The sequence below is a fragment of the Amblyomma mixtum genome, chromosome 3, assembly GCF_055824585.1.
Source record: "Amblyomma mixtum isolate Tamu chromosome 3, ASM5582458v1, whole genome shotgun sequence".
Classification (NCBI taxonomy): domain Eukaryota; kingdom Metazoa; phylum Arthropoda; class Arachnida; order Ixodida; family Ixodidae; genus Amblyomma; species Amblyomma mixtum.
The window spans coordinates 154581192-154593782 of record NC_143014.1 but is presented as its reverse complement, the minus strand read 5'-3'; the positions used below and the strand labels follow the sequence as shown (position 1 = coordinate 154593782).

The window sequence follows — 12591 nt, the reverse complement described above, 5'->3', positions numbered from 1 at the left end:
GGGAGTTTCATTTCCGGCAGGAAGGAACATTAGGCACGGTAGACAAAAGAACGACTTCCTTTCAAAAAGGAAGTGCCATTTCACAACTGAAGTGGAAATTAATAACGTACATTACTACACACCCTGCGTTTGATACAACGTCGCAGAATAACAAAAACAGTGATCCGCACTCAGGAAACGCCGCTGAAGAAATTTCTTGAGCACTTCGGAAGCCGCAGCGCGCACCGAGGCCTGTAGCCAGACTTATTTAGAGTGCAGCCTGAATACGCTGCTCTATGCATATAGGAATAAGGCATGCGCAAAGCTAATGTTGTTTTTAGTATGCAGCCGTATCACATAAAAAAATTAAGCCAGCTACGAGGAGTGTTTCCTATGTTTTGTCTCCTGGGTTTTGACTTTTCTGTAACCCAAGATAAAATGTTACATTCAAACGAAAGTCTGGAGCGGCCTCTTTCCCAGAAACGCGGCCCTTTTCGATGCAGTCGACACCACTGCGGCTCTGCCTCCCCTACGCTGCAGACTGTAGCTCGCGACATCGACCTTCTGGCAGTTTCCCAAGATGAAGGAACACCTGAAGGGCACGCGTTTTGCGTCCGACGAAGCTGACACCCGTTCAGTGTGCAGTTGGCGCCCATAACAGACGCTATTGTTTTTCTACGACTGCATGTAGGCATATGTACAGGTAGCTGCATGTAGGCAAGAGAACCATGTTAATCCGGATTCAACAAATTATTGATTACTCCATGAATGCGAGCGAAAAGCAGAATTTCTCCTTGGTTCAGTATAGTTTTCCCCTGGACACATGCATTATCTGCACAGAGGTTTAAGAGGTGCATTGCCCCTTCAGCCTCTGTGCAGAAGAAACATCAGAATTCTTTATTGTGAACAAATTGACTACTGGAGCGACCTGCACATCACTCGCAGAAACGCGTCGCCGCCTTATCAAGACATACAAGAGAAAATTTTATATCGATATAATAAAGGTTTTGTAGTATTTTTAGACGTGAACTTGTAATAACAACAGAAATTTTTGTGGTAATAACAACATAAATTTTTGTTGTAAGGACTTATCTTTCTCGAGTAAGCGTGTCTCTTGTTACAGTGACGGAACTAGAGGAAAACTGCACAGAAAATACTACAGTACTGAAAAAAATAATACTGCACTGCAGAAGAATAATTTTGCGCCCGATTCTGTCATGTTTTTTGACTGGGCACTGGTCGAAGCAATATCAGAAAGTGGAGATTTTAGATTTTTATTTGAAAGGAAGTTGTGAATTTCACTGGTTAATGAGTTAAAATGTCTCTCTCTCACACACACACACACACACACACACACACACACACACACACACACAAACACACACACACACACACACACACACACACACACACACAGACACACACACACACACACACACACACACACACACACACACACACACACACACACACACACACACACACACACACACACACACACACACACACACACACACACACACGCACATGCGCACGCACACACACACACACACACACGCACACGCACGCGCACGCGCACGCGCACGCACACGCACACGCACACGCACACGCACACGCACACACACACACACACACACACACACACACGCGCGCGCGCGCGCGCACGCACGCACACGCACACGTACGTTCGCGCTCGCCTCGCGTATATATTACTTCTGTTTTCTGTTTCGCCGCCGTGGTGGCTGAGCGGTTATGGTGCTCGGCTGCTGGCCCAAAAGACGCGGGTTCGATCCCGGCCGCGGCGGCTAGAATTTCTTTGGAGGAGAAATTCTAGAGGCCCGTGTACTGTGCGATGTCAGTGCACGTTAAAGAACCCCAGGTGGTCGAAATTTCCGGAGCCCTCCACTACGGCGTCTCTCATAGCCTTAGTCGCTTTGGGACGTTAAACCACATAAATCAAATCAAATCAAATCATGTTTTCTGTTTCATTCAGGCAAGTCAACGACGCCTTCGTCGTGGGCAATGCATAGGCAACGAGCTCCCTCGAGTGCTGAGAATGTTGTGCACATCAGGTCAGGAGTATGTGCGCAGTCGCAGCGTCGCCTATAGGAACCTTCGTGGGGACTCATAGCCACAGCGCGTGCGACTTGTGTACTCGATCAAAGGAAGAAATCGCAGCTCCAAATGATCCCAATAGTTATCTACACCGGTGCCTTTGGTGCGCCAGCTTGTGTATGGCAAGTAATAAATTAAAAATTACCGAACGTCTGTCCGGCCTGCGCTGAACAGCTGCAGTGATCAGGCTACAGTGTATTTTTCAGCCTTAATTAGAGGTGGACGTGACGCGTTAAAAATTGCATTTTCTTGTAATTTTGTAATTGGTCACTTTTTTCAAACGGTAACGTTCTACGTAATTCAATTACTTTTTCTGTAATTGATTTCTAATAATCACTTAATTCTTTTTCCAAAAGCAAGTCTAACCAAAGGTACCGCTTTGAGAACCTCAACATCAGGGCAAACACTGATACTATAGTGGAGATGTTTTCATCGTCACAGGGACAACAGACCAGCTGCGGAGAAGCATCTAGTCCGGTCCACAATCGGTCCACTGCTCTGTAGGATACTCCCCGCCCAGTCAGATGTCACCGCACCTTACTTCCCCCTATACCCAACTCTGAGTCTTGCACACAATGCATGGAACAACAACGAATCGCGGCTTCATAGAGGACTTTGACACTAGCACCGAAGCATTGCGCGACTACGAGCTGGTGCGCAAATGTTCATACGTTAAAATACTGCCCTTCACTCCAGCGCACACATTGAGAGAGTGTTCAGTGTAACTGTTGATCTCTTCACTAGGAAATGTGGGAAAAAATAAGCAACAGAACTTCGAAAAACAACACATCTTGAAAATTAACAGCATATAACAAAATATGCAGCACGCCACAGCAGTTAGATGCACTCTGTAAAATTTGTGGTATGACAATAAAAGAGGCAAGGAAAATAAAGCAATAATAATTGATTACACTTCTGTAATTGTTTACTTCAGATGGAGTAACTGTAATTTGTTACTTATTTTCAGTAACGTGTACGAGACTGGCCTTTACCCACTGACTACTTTTCTTGTTCAGTGACTATTTTTCACACAGCGAAGAACAAAATCCAAGACTGAAGTGTAACGGAACATCTTTCCTTGATACGTTGTATTTATTGGCAGTGTATTACAGGCAGAAATCAGTGGAACTAATGTTTATGTTCAGTAGCCACGTTAAGTTAATCGTTTTTAGCGTTTGCCTAGTATTTAGGCATAAGCGAGTTTACACTAATGATTAAAACGCATTCCAAGACTTGAAGTTGAAATCGAGCATTATCTTTCGTCATCTTTACAGAGCGCACATGTTACTAGCTTCTTTGCAAGCGCATGATTGCGCGCACTATCGTGTTCTCGATCGGATCCTGCACACAGTGTGCACAACATACCTATACGCACGAAGGCATGGTCCCAGAATTAAGCGATAGATTCGCCAATTAAAAAAAAAAAGACGACCCCCCCCCCCCCCCCTCCTATTTATATGCAGAATTTTTCTTTATCCAGGTTTTCTGGGGACGCAGATGCTACAGTAGCAATTAAAATACATGCGCCGAATCATGCCCATGCAGTGTTCGTGGGTGTACTGTGATTTGCATTGAAACAAAGTCTTATTCAACGTCGCTTTTGGGCTGATTTCATCAAAGTTTATCGTTTGCTCACTTCACTCTTTTGATCCGCCGCAGCAAAGGATCGGTTCCGATGGCGAAACAGCAATTTACGTTGTTCCCCTCGTTTGATGACATCTTCCAATTCGACGACTACTGTTTGGACAGCAGCGAGCAGAAGCAGAGCTGGCGAAACACCCGCTTGCACACGCTGCTACAACTGCCGCAGATTTTACCCACCCAGATTCAGATGACTTCTTTGAACGATTGTTTGCAAGTACACAAAAGAAAAAAAAGAAGACGGTGAGCAACCGCAAAATAAAAAAGAAAGGCCTGCAGGCTCAAGCAGGCAGCAAAATAAGAACACAAGCGGGATTTGCTTTTTTTTTCATTCGTTACAAGAGAGCTATGGCCGCAAAAATACACAACATTGAGGGGTGGACTGAACAGCGATTGAAATCGTCATCATGGGTGCCAAAGGGAACAGCTCTAGCAGAGGAACGAGGAAATAATTGACAAAAAATAAACGGGAAAAAAAGGGAGGGGGGGGGGGAGACAGCAACAAATACGGGGGCAGGGCGACAAGGAGTCTTATTCATAATTCCAGTGTAGCACTTTAACGAGTGAAGAAGCGCCCGCCGTCCGCACGAATAGGGCGGGAGGAAGTCCTCCTCCCAGCGAGATGGCGAAATCAGCCGCCTCTGTGCGCGGCGTGCCGGCCAACAGACGAGTCCCTTTCATGCCGAGAGCGGCGCTCATCGGAGCCACTTGTGCTGCGCGCGCCCCGACAACGCGTTGTGGCGCCGCGGCCGCCATGATGACCTTTGCCGGCGAGAAAAATAAGGCAGCGGTTGGGTAATGATCGAGCCATCACTGCATGTGAGCAAATGAAGCCGGGTAACAGAGCGCACCGGGAACAGTGGCACTGTTAGGCGAGGAGTTACGGGATGCCAGGCGACCACTTTGGCCCGTCTTGGTCTAGCTGTTGCTATGCGCCCCCCCCCCCCCCCCCCCCCCCCCTCCCCAACCCCAGCTCTTACCCTCCATATCGCGCAGCTCCGCCTGTGCAGATATTATTAAAGTAAGGGGGATTAAAAAGCTACGCGGAGTGCTCTTTCACTGTCTCCGGTTATAGCTGCGCCGCAAGCCGTCGTGTGCAGTGTAGGCTATCGGCAGCTTGAAGAAGGCGTAACGCCAACTCGGAATGCTTCCTTTTTAAGAGATGGCGCCTATTTCTGCTCTGTGCTTTTCGTCGGAGGGCGAAAATGAATTATGTGATGCTTGTTATGAAGATTTGAGGAAACAGAGACTATAGAGAGGGGCAAAAGGCAGAGCCAGTGTTGAAGAAGAAAAGCCGTTCGCATGTCGCACAAATTTCTTTAATCGTCCTAATGGCTCGACAAGAAAGGGTACGAAAACTTTTGTACGTTTGCTTTAACTTGTAAAGGCCTTACAGAAGGCCCCTTGACGGCGACACCTAATGAATAAAGACGATCTCAGAGGATAAGAAACACTTGTTGTGTCTCCCCTCTCTTCTGTGTTTGCTGTCTTAGTTTGCGCTATTTTTTTCACCAACAATAAGAAACAAGGTCATTGCGTCTTGCCTCATTTGACACGCAAGCTCGAGGTTATGTTGTCGTGAGTGGAGGTTATAGACAGTGAGCGCAGTATAAAACTGCTCACAGAATACGATAATTAGAGATGGAAACCATATGATAGCTTCCTCGAACCTTGTTTTCTTATACGCCACGACGTCACTTGCTGCACAGGCATAGAGGTGTATTGAAAAATAGACACTTTGACAAACGACAACCGCAGGCAGCTGGTTAAGACCCTTTGTGCTATCGCAGGGAAATAAACCATGCTTACATAGCAAATAAATACACACATTAGAAACTTCGGTCTATACAAAAACAAAATATGTGTCACGCATGTGGCGTGCAATATAAGAACAATGGATATTATGTATATTCAGCAAATGTGGCGGATACCGATATATAGTAGGACCTCATAAAGAAGTGACTTCTCCCGAAACGATGTTTATCCGTTAATCCGAAGGTAACCAAAAAAACGAGCTTGCAGCTACACAGGGAGCCGTTACAGAGGAAGACTTCACGAAGGCAGATCCCTAGCCCAGGCAATACAAGTGTACTGGCAGAAACTTATAGGTAGGTACCGGAGCGGAGCTCTACTCAAAGCATTCAGTGGCGTCAAGTGCATGCATTCCACTTTTCAGCGACGTTTGAGCCTACCTCTGTAGTATTTAAACTTAATCTGCCCTCCGTTCTGTAGACATTGCTTTGAACGAGCTCCACTTGAGTTCCTCGAACAAATCGATCCCGTTTGCCTTCTCTGCTATTCTCTTAGAGCCGTTTGCCAGAAGGCAAATAAAGATGCGTTAGCCGTTCTCACCTGAAGATTCCATCGTACAGGACCATAAACATTTAAAGCCCGAAACAGCAAATTTCCTAGGAGTTAGAAAAGTAAACGTTGTTAGACTTTTAGAGCAGCTTGGGCAGCAGGCTGAGTCATCGCGACGATGATGATGATGTCCTCAGGCTTAATGGCGACATTTGCTAAACCTCACTTCAGCTTTCTCATTTCGTAACTCACGCGAAGCTAACAAGAACGAGAAGGAATAGCGTTTGTAGTATAAAAAGTGTTACCTCATTAGTTCTAGGTTTATTTCATTGCGTAAAGTATGCCACCATAGTTGCTAGACAACGCCCACTCAAACAAAGGAAGAACGGTGATTGAGGCTGTCCATTTCAAATATGCTTAATATTTTGCGGAGATTTACTGCAAGGAAAGCTCACCACGCAGTAACTTGTCAACAAACCGGTCGCGAAACTTACTAATTACAAGAAACAAAAGGTATAGGCTTTGTCAAAAGTGTAGAGCTCAGGCGGTTTTCTCTCAAGTCGTGTATTGGGGCTCCTTTAGCATCCTTGGAACTCCAACCCATTGGAGGGTGCAGGACTAGAGGTGTTGTCTTCAGGAGCTTTGGAACGCTGGGGATGCGGCACAAGCCACACGGTGTATCTTAGAAGCGAACCAACTGGGCTCTGAACTTTTGACAAAGGCTGTACTTCTCCTATGGCCTACTGGACGCTTAATATGTATCGGGAAAGAAGTTTCTTGCTATTTACTTAAACAAGCTCTAACACCGAAAAAAATTGTACTTACTACTTATCTTGTAGGCTGATTTGCCTGGTTGCATTCCTTTATCAATCTCAGTGAAGTCAAGGCTCACTTAACGAAAGTAAATGAATTCGTGCTGAAAATAGAGTGATTGTCGCGCGCGTCCAGAGTAACATCAGCATGCTCTTCATACGAGACCGGACAATGAGTGCGTTTGCTGGCTGGCGACACCTACGGCACTGATGATCATCAGATGCATATATTGCATGTCCTTTACATGTTCATTCATTTCAGGAAACCGTCACAAGTCAGATGGCCCGAGCTGCGGGGTGTATGAGGTAGGTGACGCAAACCACCAGCCGCCATTTCCTAACGGCGGCAAGACAGGGCTAGACCAGAGAAACGATGCTGGAAGCGCATCGCCGTTACTGAGGAGTACATCGAAAAGTGACATGCGCATGGAAAATAAAACATTCCAAACTTTCCCTTGAATGAGGTGCCTCTCACTTCAATCAGGTGGTAAAAGGTTACAACCAGGGGGGGGGGGGGGGGGGGGGGGGGGGAGGGAACTTGATGGACACCGCTAAGAGTTGTAACATGCTGGTTAATGCATTATTTATAGATCTAACGAGTCTTCCCTTTTGGGCACCAAGCTGGTTAATACAACTATGCAGTGGTGAAAACATTTCTGGCTAGTTCTGCATTACTGAACAAAAAATATATATACGGCCGGGATTTTAGTTGTAGCCGACTGTAAGTATAAAACTGAGACAGGAAGGACAATCAAGTGCTTGAAAAGCGCAAATGACAGTTGCTAAAATTTACGGTGGTATGTTGCTAGCTGTGTGCGCTGCTTGCGCTTTATTCACATTCTGAAGAATAAGTAGAACGAAGCAAAATGGCGAGTTGGGCGAGTTGAAGGTTATTCATTTTGAGAGGGAAGCGCGAACCGGGACAACACAAAAAGGAGGAAGACGACGAGACAAGCGCTTCTTCGCAACTAAATATTGTTACTGAAAACCCGCGCTTTTAAAATATGCCCGGAAACAACCAACAAAGAACAAAGGAAAAACCGGGAGACAAAAACCGATAAAAGCTAACACCTAACCGGGCCATAAACCGCAAAAATCACTAAGAAGTGAAATTAGTGAGGAGGCAAGGTAGTCAAGTTCTTTTTTGCATAATGTAATCGAGGGCTGGCTACTACAACTCGGGGCCTTTCTTCCCTATGTGGAACGCCTTGATTATTTCGCGCGTGCGCTTATCCCTGTGTCTAGCCAAAATGGGCGCCTCTTGGAAAATGGGCTGACACGATTTACATTTTCAGAAGTGCACTAGCAGACGTGAAACATCGGATTTGACAATGATCTCTGACATTATCTTAATCTCTCATTAATACAACGCCCTGTTTGTCCAATCTCACACCTGCAACATTGCAAAGGCAAGGGCAAGCGCTTGTGTTGTCTTCCTTCTTTCGCGGTCGTCCTCGTTCGCGCTTCACTCTCATGAAGAAGTCGAACCAATTGGCAATAAAATGACGTCTTGGTCTTTGCAGATTACATGTGAGATTTCTGTTGCTTCCAATTTTGTTCATTGCTTGCAAATCACGGCCAGCCAATCGTTTTCTCATACTAACTCTCTAAAGCCAGAGGGAGCAGCCACCGTTTGAGGCATTGCCTCGACGGTTCAAAGGACGCCGCGCAATATGTACGCTCCACGGTCTAGTGATGCTTGTGCCACGCCAGACAAAGCAGCAGAATCGTGAGGATAAGTACGCGAACTGTGCACTGATTTCTGCGTAAAGCGGAGCACCTGTTCCATGCAGAATGCGCACGAGAGAAGGAAGGAAAAAAGCAGCAATATTGCGAGCTATCTGCGTCGGGTGGAAAGGAATGAGAGTTTGTTTTGGTTTTACTGCTCGCCAAGGTACGCACATTCCTTCAAATGAAATCCTCACTCAGTGCCCAAACAAGCTTGAATGGCGCGGTCACGAATCTCCTCCGTTGCGCGGCTGTATTGCCGCTACTGCCAGGGCCTGTAATGCGCTTAAAAAAAAATGAAGCTACCAAATCTAAAAGGTCCACGTGCCCCTCACCCCTTTCCCCACCGCCCGCAGTGCACTTTGCACAATACCAGACATCAGTGTAGAAAAGTTTGCACATTTATGCTTTTTTTGTTCGATGTTTATTTTCCTTGCTACTACTTTTGAAATTCCATAGCATTTCTGAAAGCATATTCCACCCGGTTTTCTTTGTCGGCCCGGGCCGGTTTAAACCTCCCAGCACGCTTTTGCGGCGCCAGTGATGACTGCAGCCTTAGGTAACTCATCGCCATGTTTCAGTGTGTGGCAACCTTGGCAAGAGGGGACAATTTGCCTACACTGTATATTCATGGGCGGTACCCGTCAAGGCTCGCGCACTTTAATACGTTCTAAACGACTCGTGCTTTGAAATATAAACGTAGTGAGCAACAGACGATATAACTATCTCGAAGGAAAACATTCACTAGCGGTCTTTCACGGGATTCGTTTACTTAAAACTTTTATTGCCGTTAAGAACGCATTCGTAGTAACAAATAAAGCATAATTATATTTATACTAAACAGAGCTTTTGTCATATGCGCTCATTAATTGCGACCTTCTTCACCCCATCAAGAACTGCAACTGCAGACAGGCTCCGCGGAGGTGGTGGAATGGCGATACCGGTGGTGAGATCGGTCTATTTACAGCAACGAGATGGCGCCACAGGCTCATAACGCAGAAAGTGCGTGGCTTATCTCTGCTGTACGCACGCCATTGCACCGATGTGCGCGCGTCGTGCGCTTGATATTCAGGTGGTATGTTTTTAATTCAGTTGTCGCAGTGCAGAAGAAGCGTAAACACATCTCTGACGAGGAAATCACCAAAATGAACGAACGCATGGGGCGAGAAATTCTGACCGGAATGACTGGGTAAGATCCCGTATCTTCCATTCGTTTTTTCGATTATTTTTCGTACCCGTTCCTAGAATTATGCGGAATTATGTTGGTAGGTTTAGAGGCGAAAGCACCCACAAGCGCTAGGGTTCAGCCGCCGCAAGCGCGACGTCATCCAGAGATAGCTTGACTTGCCTTCGTGGAAGTTTCGTGCAATTAGTTAAATAGCGAAGCTATATCCACGTGCACAGAACCTGCTTGTCAAGCCATCTGGGCTTTACTGGGCAATTTTTGTCTTTCCGCAGCTCGGGACTTCACTTCTATAGCTATGAATAGGCCCATGAGGCAGCTTGTGTACTGACTCGCACGCGTCGCACCCGTTCTTTCTCTCCCTCTCTCTCTATCCTCATCTTAATTTAAAGTACGCCTCATCCTTTACCTTCGTCCAATGCGCAGTACGGAGTAGTAGACCAGAACAGTCTAATCGAGCCCTCTGCCTCTCTTCTCATTAAATCCCCTCTCTCTTTGATCCTGGCTCAACCTCTCAGACATTGATTGATGAAACCGCTTGATTAGAAAAAAGAATAGAGGGGGAGGTAGCCGCAGGGTCTAGAAAATTAAAGTAAATAACTCGATAGAAGATATCTCCGTTAATGAAGCCGAAAAGGCTTGGACAAAAGGTTTTTGTTCTCATTAATCTAAATGCCATGGGCGTTGTTGTGGGCAGCATTCGGGGACAGGCTTTGCAGTGCATGCTGTCAAAACGAAGCCAACTGCTCGCGCTCCCACAATAGGTGCTTTAAGTGCGATCTGCTGTCAGCGCGGCAGAGCAAGTAGGGCGCCACCTCCGGGGCTGTTCCTACCCGTCAAGACTGTACAGAGAAGCCGCTTGTGCAAAAAACAAAATAAAAAAACAAACAAGACAATAACAGGAACGACCAGTTACCTTGAGCTTAGATGAGCCCAACTGCTTTCCACCCTCACCCTCACACCGTCCAGGTCAAGTTTTTGCCTGGAATTTGCGTTCCACGTCTGTGACGTCCTACGGACGTTTAAAAAGTACGCCGCGCTCTGTTCAGTATGAGCGCCTAGCAGAGGGAAAGCTGTTGGATTAGGTTTCGTGGACTTCATTTACAAATCCGCTCGTGACGCAGCAGGGCTATACCTGATTTCAGATGTCTCCGTCAAGTAGGGAGAAAATCAACCACAAAAAATTTAACCGAGAGAAACTAACTATACTGCAACGATTAAGTGCAGACACAGAAACCTCCTGAAGGAAAGCTGCATTGTTCATGCGCTGATCAGATTTCATTTGATTTCAAATGAAACGCTGAACATACGATGGAGCTTCACTTGCATCAGATAGCGAATACGTTCGTCTGATATTTAATGCTCGTGTAGAATAGGATACAAGTGAAAGAAGCAGCAGTTGGCAACAACAGCCCATGGCCTGCATTATGTTTTATAACTCTTCTAACCGATCACAACAGAAAGTGAAAACAACATTTTTATATTTCACTACACAAAAAAGTCAGTCACCAAAATAATTGCGCTTAAATTTTCATCTTGAAGTCAATTTTTTGCTCAGGTAAAAACAAAAGCTTTAACGACTGACTGTTTGCGTATAGTTGAAGAACGATGGGTATGGTCGTGGATGTGGGTGGATTTTCACTGTATACGCTTGTTTTGTATCCGATTGTAGTCATTCTTGAACTATTAAGACAAGTTTATTTATTACAATACCTTCAAGGCCCCAGGAGGACGTTACAGAAGGGAGTGGAATAAAAAAGTAGTCAAAATGGAGCAAAACAAAAACAAAGTGTAATACAGCAAAGAAAAAGCGTAAGGTTACACAAAATACAAGATCAGATTAGGTAACAAAGCAATTTAACACACAGTTTTCAGCGGCAGTTTTAAATAAAAATGTGTCAGAAATATCTGCAAACCAAGGTGGGCAGTTGGTTCTAATCGCTGGCCGTCTTCGCTATAAATGAGTTAAAGTATGCATTGCTTCGGCAGTATGAGATGCGTACCTTATGACGATTATCTGTGCGTGGTGATATGAATGATGACTCAGAAAGCAGTTCGCCTTTTATTTGGTGATTGTAGGAGTAAATCTTGTGAAAAGTTAGCAATTGAGGAAGTTTTCTACGAAGGGAAATGATAGGAAGGTTCGAAGTGTTTTTCATTGCAGTTACAGTAGCAGTGCGAGAAAAGTTAGACATTTATAAATCGGGCGCTACGAATCTGTACTGACTCCAGTTTATTAGTAGCAGTTTCGAGTTCCGGGTCCTGGGTCCCGCAGAGAGCACGCGTATTCTAATTTCGACCGCACTAAGGTTTTGTAGAGTAGCAGCATCAAAGAAGATGGAGCCATAGGAAAGTTACGAGGTAAGAAAACAAGCATGCGGTTAGCATTGGTAACAATATAATCGACATGCGACTGTCACGAAAGGTTAGCAGTTATATAAACCCCTTAATATTCGTACGTTGTCACTTGTTCAAGTGCAGAGCCTGAAATATGGTAGGGACTAAGATAAAGATGAGCAGACCGGTGCGAAACACGCATAACCAAGAATTTGTTAGTATTAAGTCTCATGAGTCAAGTGTTACACCAACAAGATATTTCATTCAAGTCACATTGAATTATGGATGGGTCTGAAACGGAATTTATTACTCAGTAAATAACGCAATCATCTGCGAAAAACTTAATTGTGGAGTTAATGGAGTTTGGCAAATCATTAATATATATTAGGAACAATAACGGCCCCAGTACCGAAACTTGAGGCACGCCCGAAGTAACAGAAGATAGTGAAGAATAAGCGTTATCTACATTGACGAATTGAGTTCTGTTACGCAGAA

The 12591-nt window shown here is 45.3% G+C and overlaps 2 protein-coding genes across 8 annotated transcripts in view; one reads left to right on the top strand and one right to left on the bottom strand.

The window, feature by feature from the left end:
• The window catches only part of LOC149352431 (tachykinin-like peptides receptor 99D), a 578367-nt gene that overhangs the window by 45048 nt on the left and 520728 nt on the right, over window positions 1-12591 (bottom strand). The gene's annotated exons all lie outside the window — the stretch shown is intronic.
• Window positions 1-12591, top strand: part of LOC149352434 (uncharacterized) — a 180654-nt gene that overhangs the window by 156660 nt on the left and 11403 nt on the right. The window contains exon 1 of one of the 4 annotated variants that reach the window (XM_089581608.1): window positions 7074-7154. The exons of 2 other annotated variants lie outside the window; for them this stretch is intronic. In XM_089581608.1, coding sequence (XP_089437734.1) covers window positions 7083-7154 — 72 coding nt within the window. In that variant the 5' untranslated portion in view covers window positions 7074-7082. Of the gene's footprint in view, window positions 1-7073; window positions 7155-9643; window positions 9766-12591 lie in introns of those variants that run through there. One more of the 4 variants, XR_016290795.1, reaches the window with a different exon arrangement.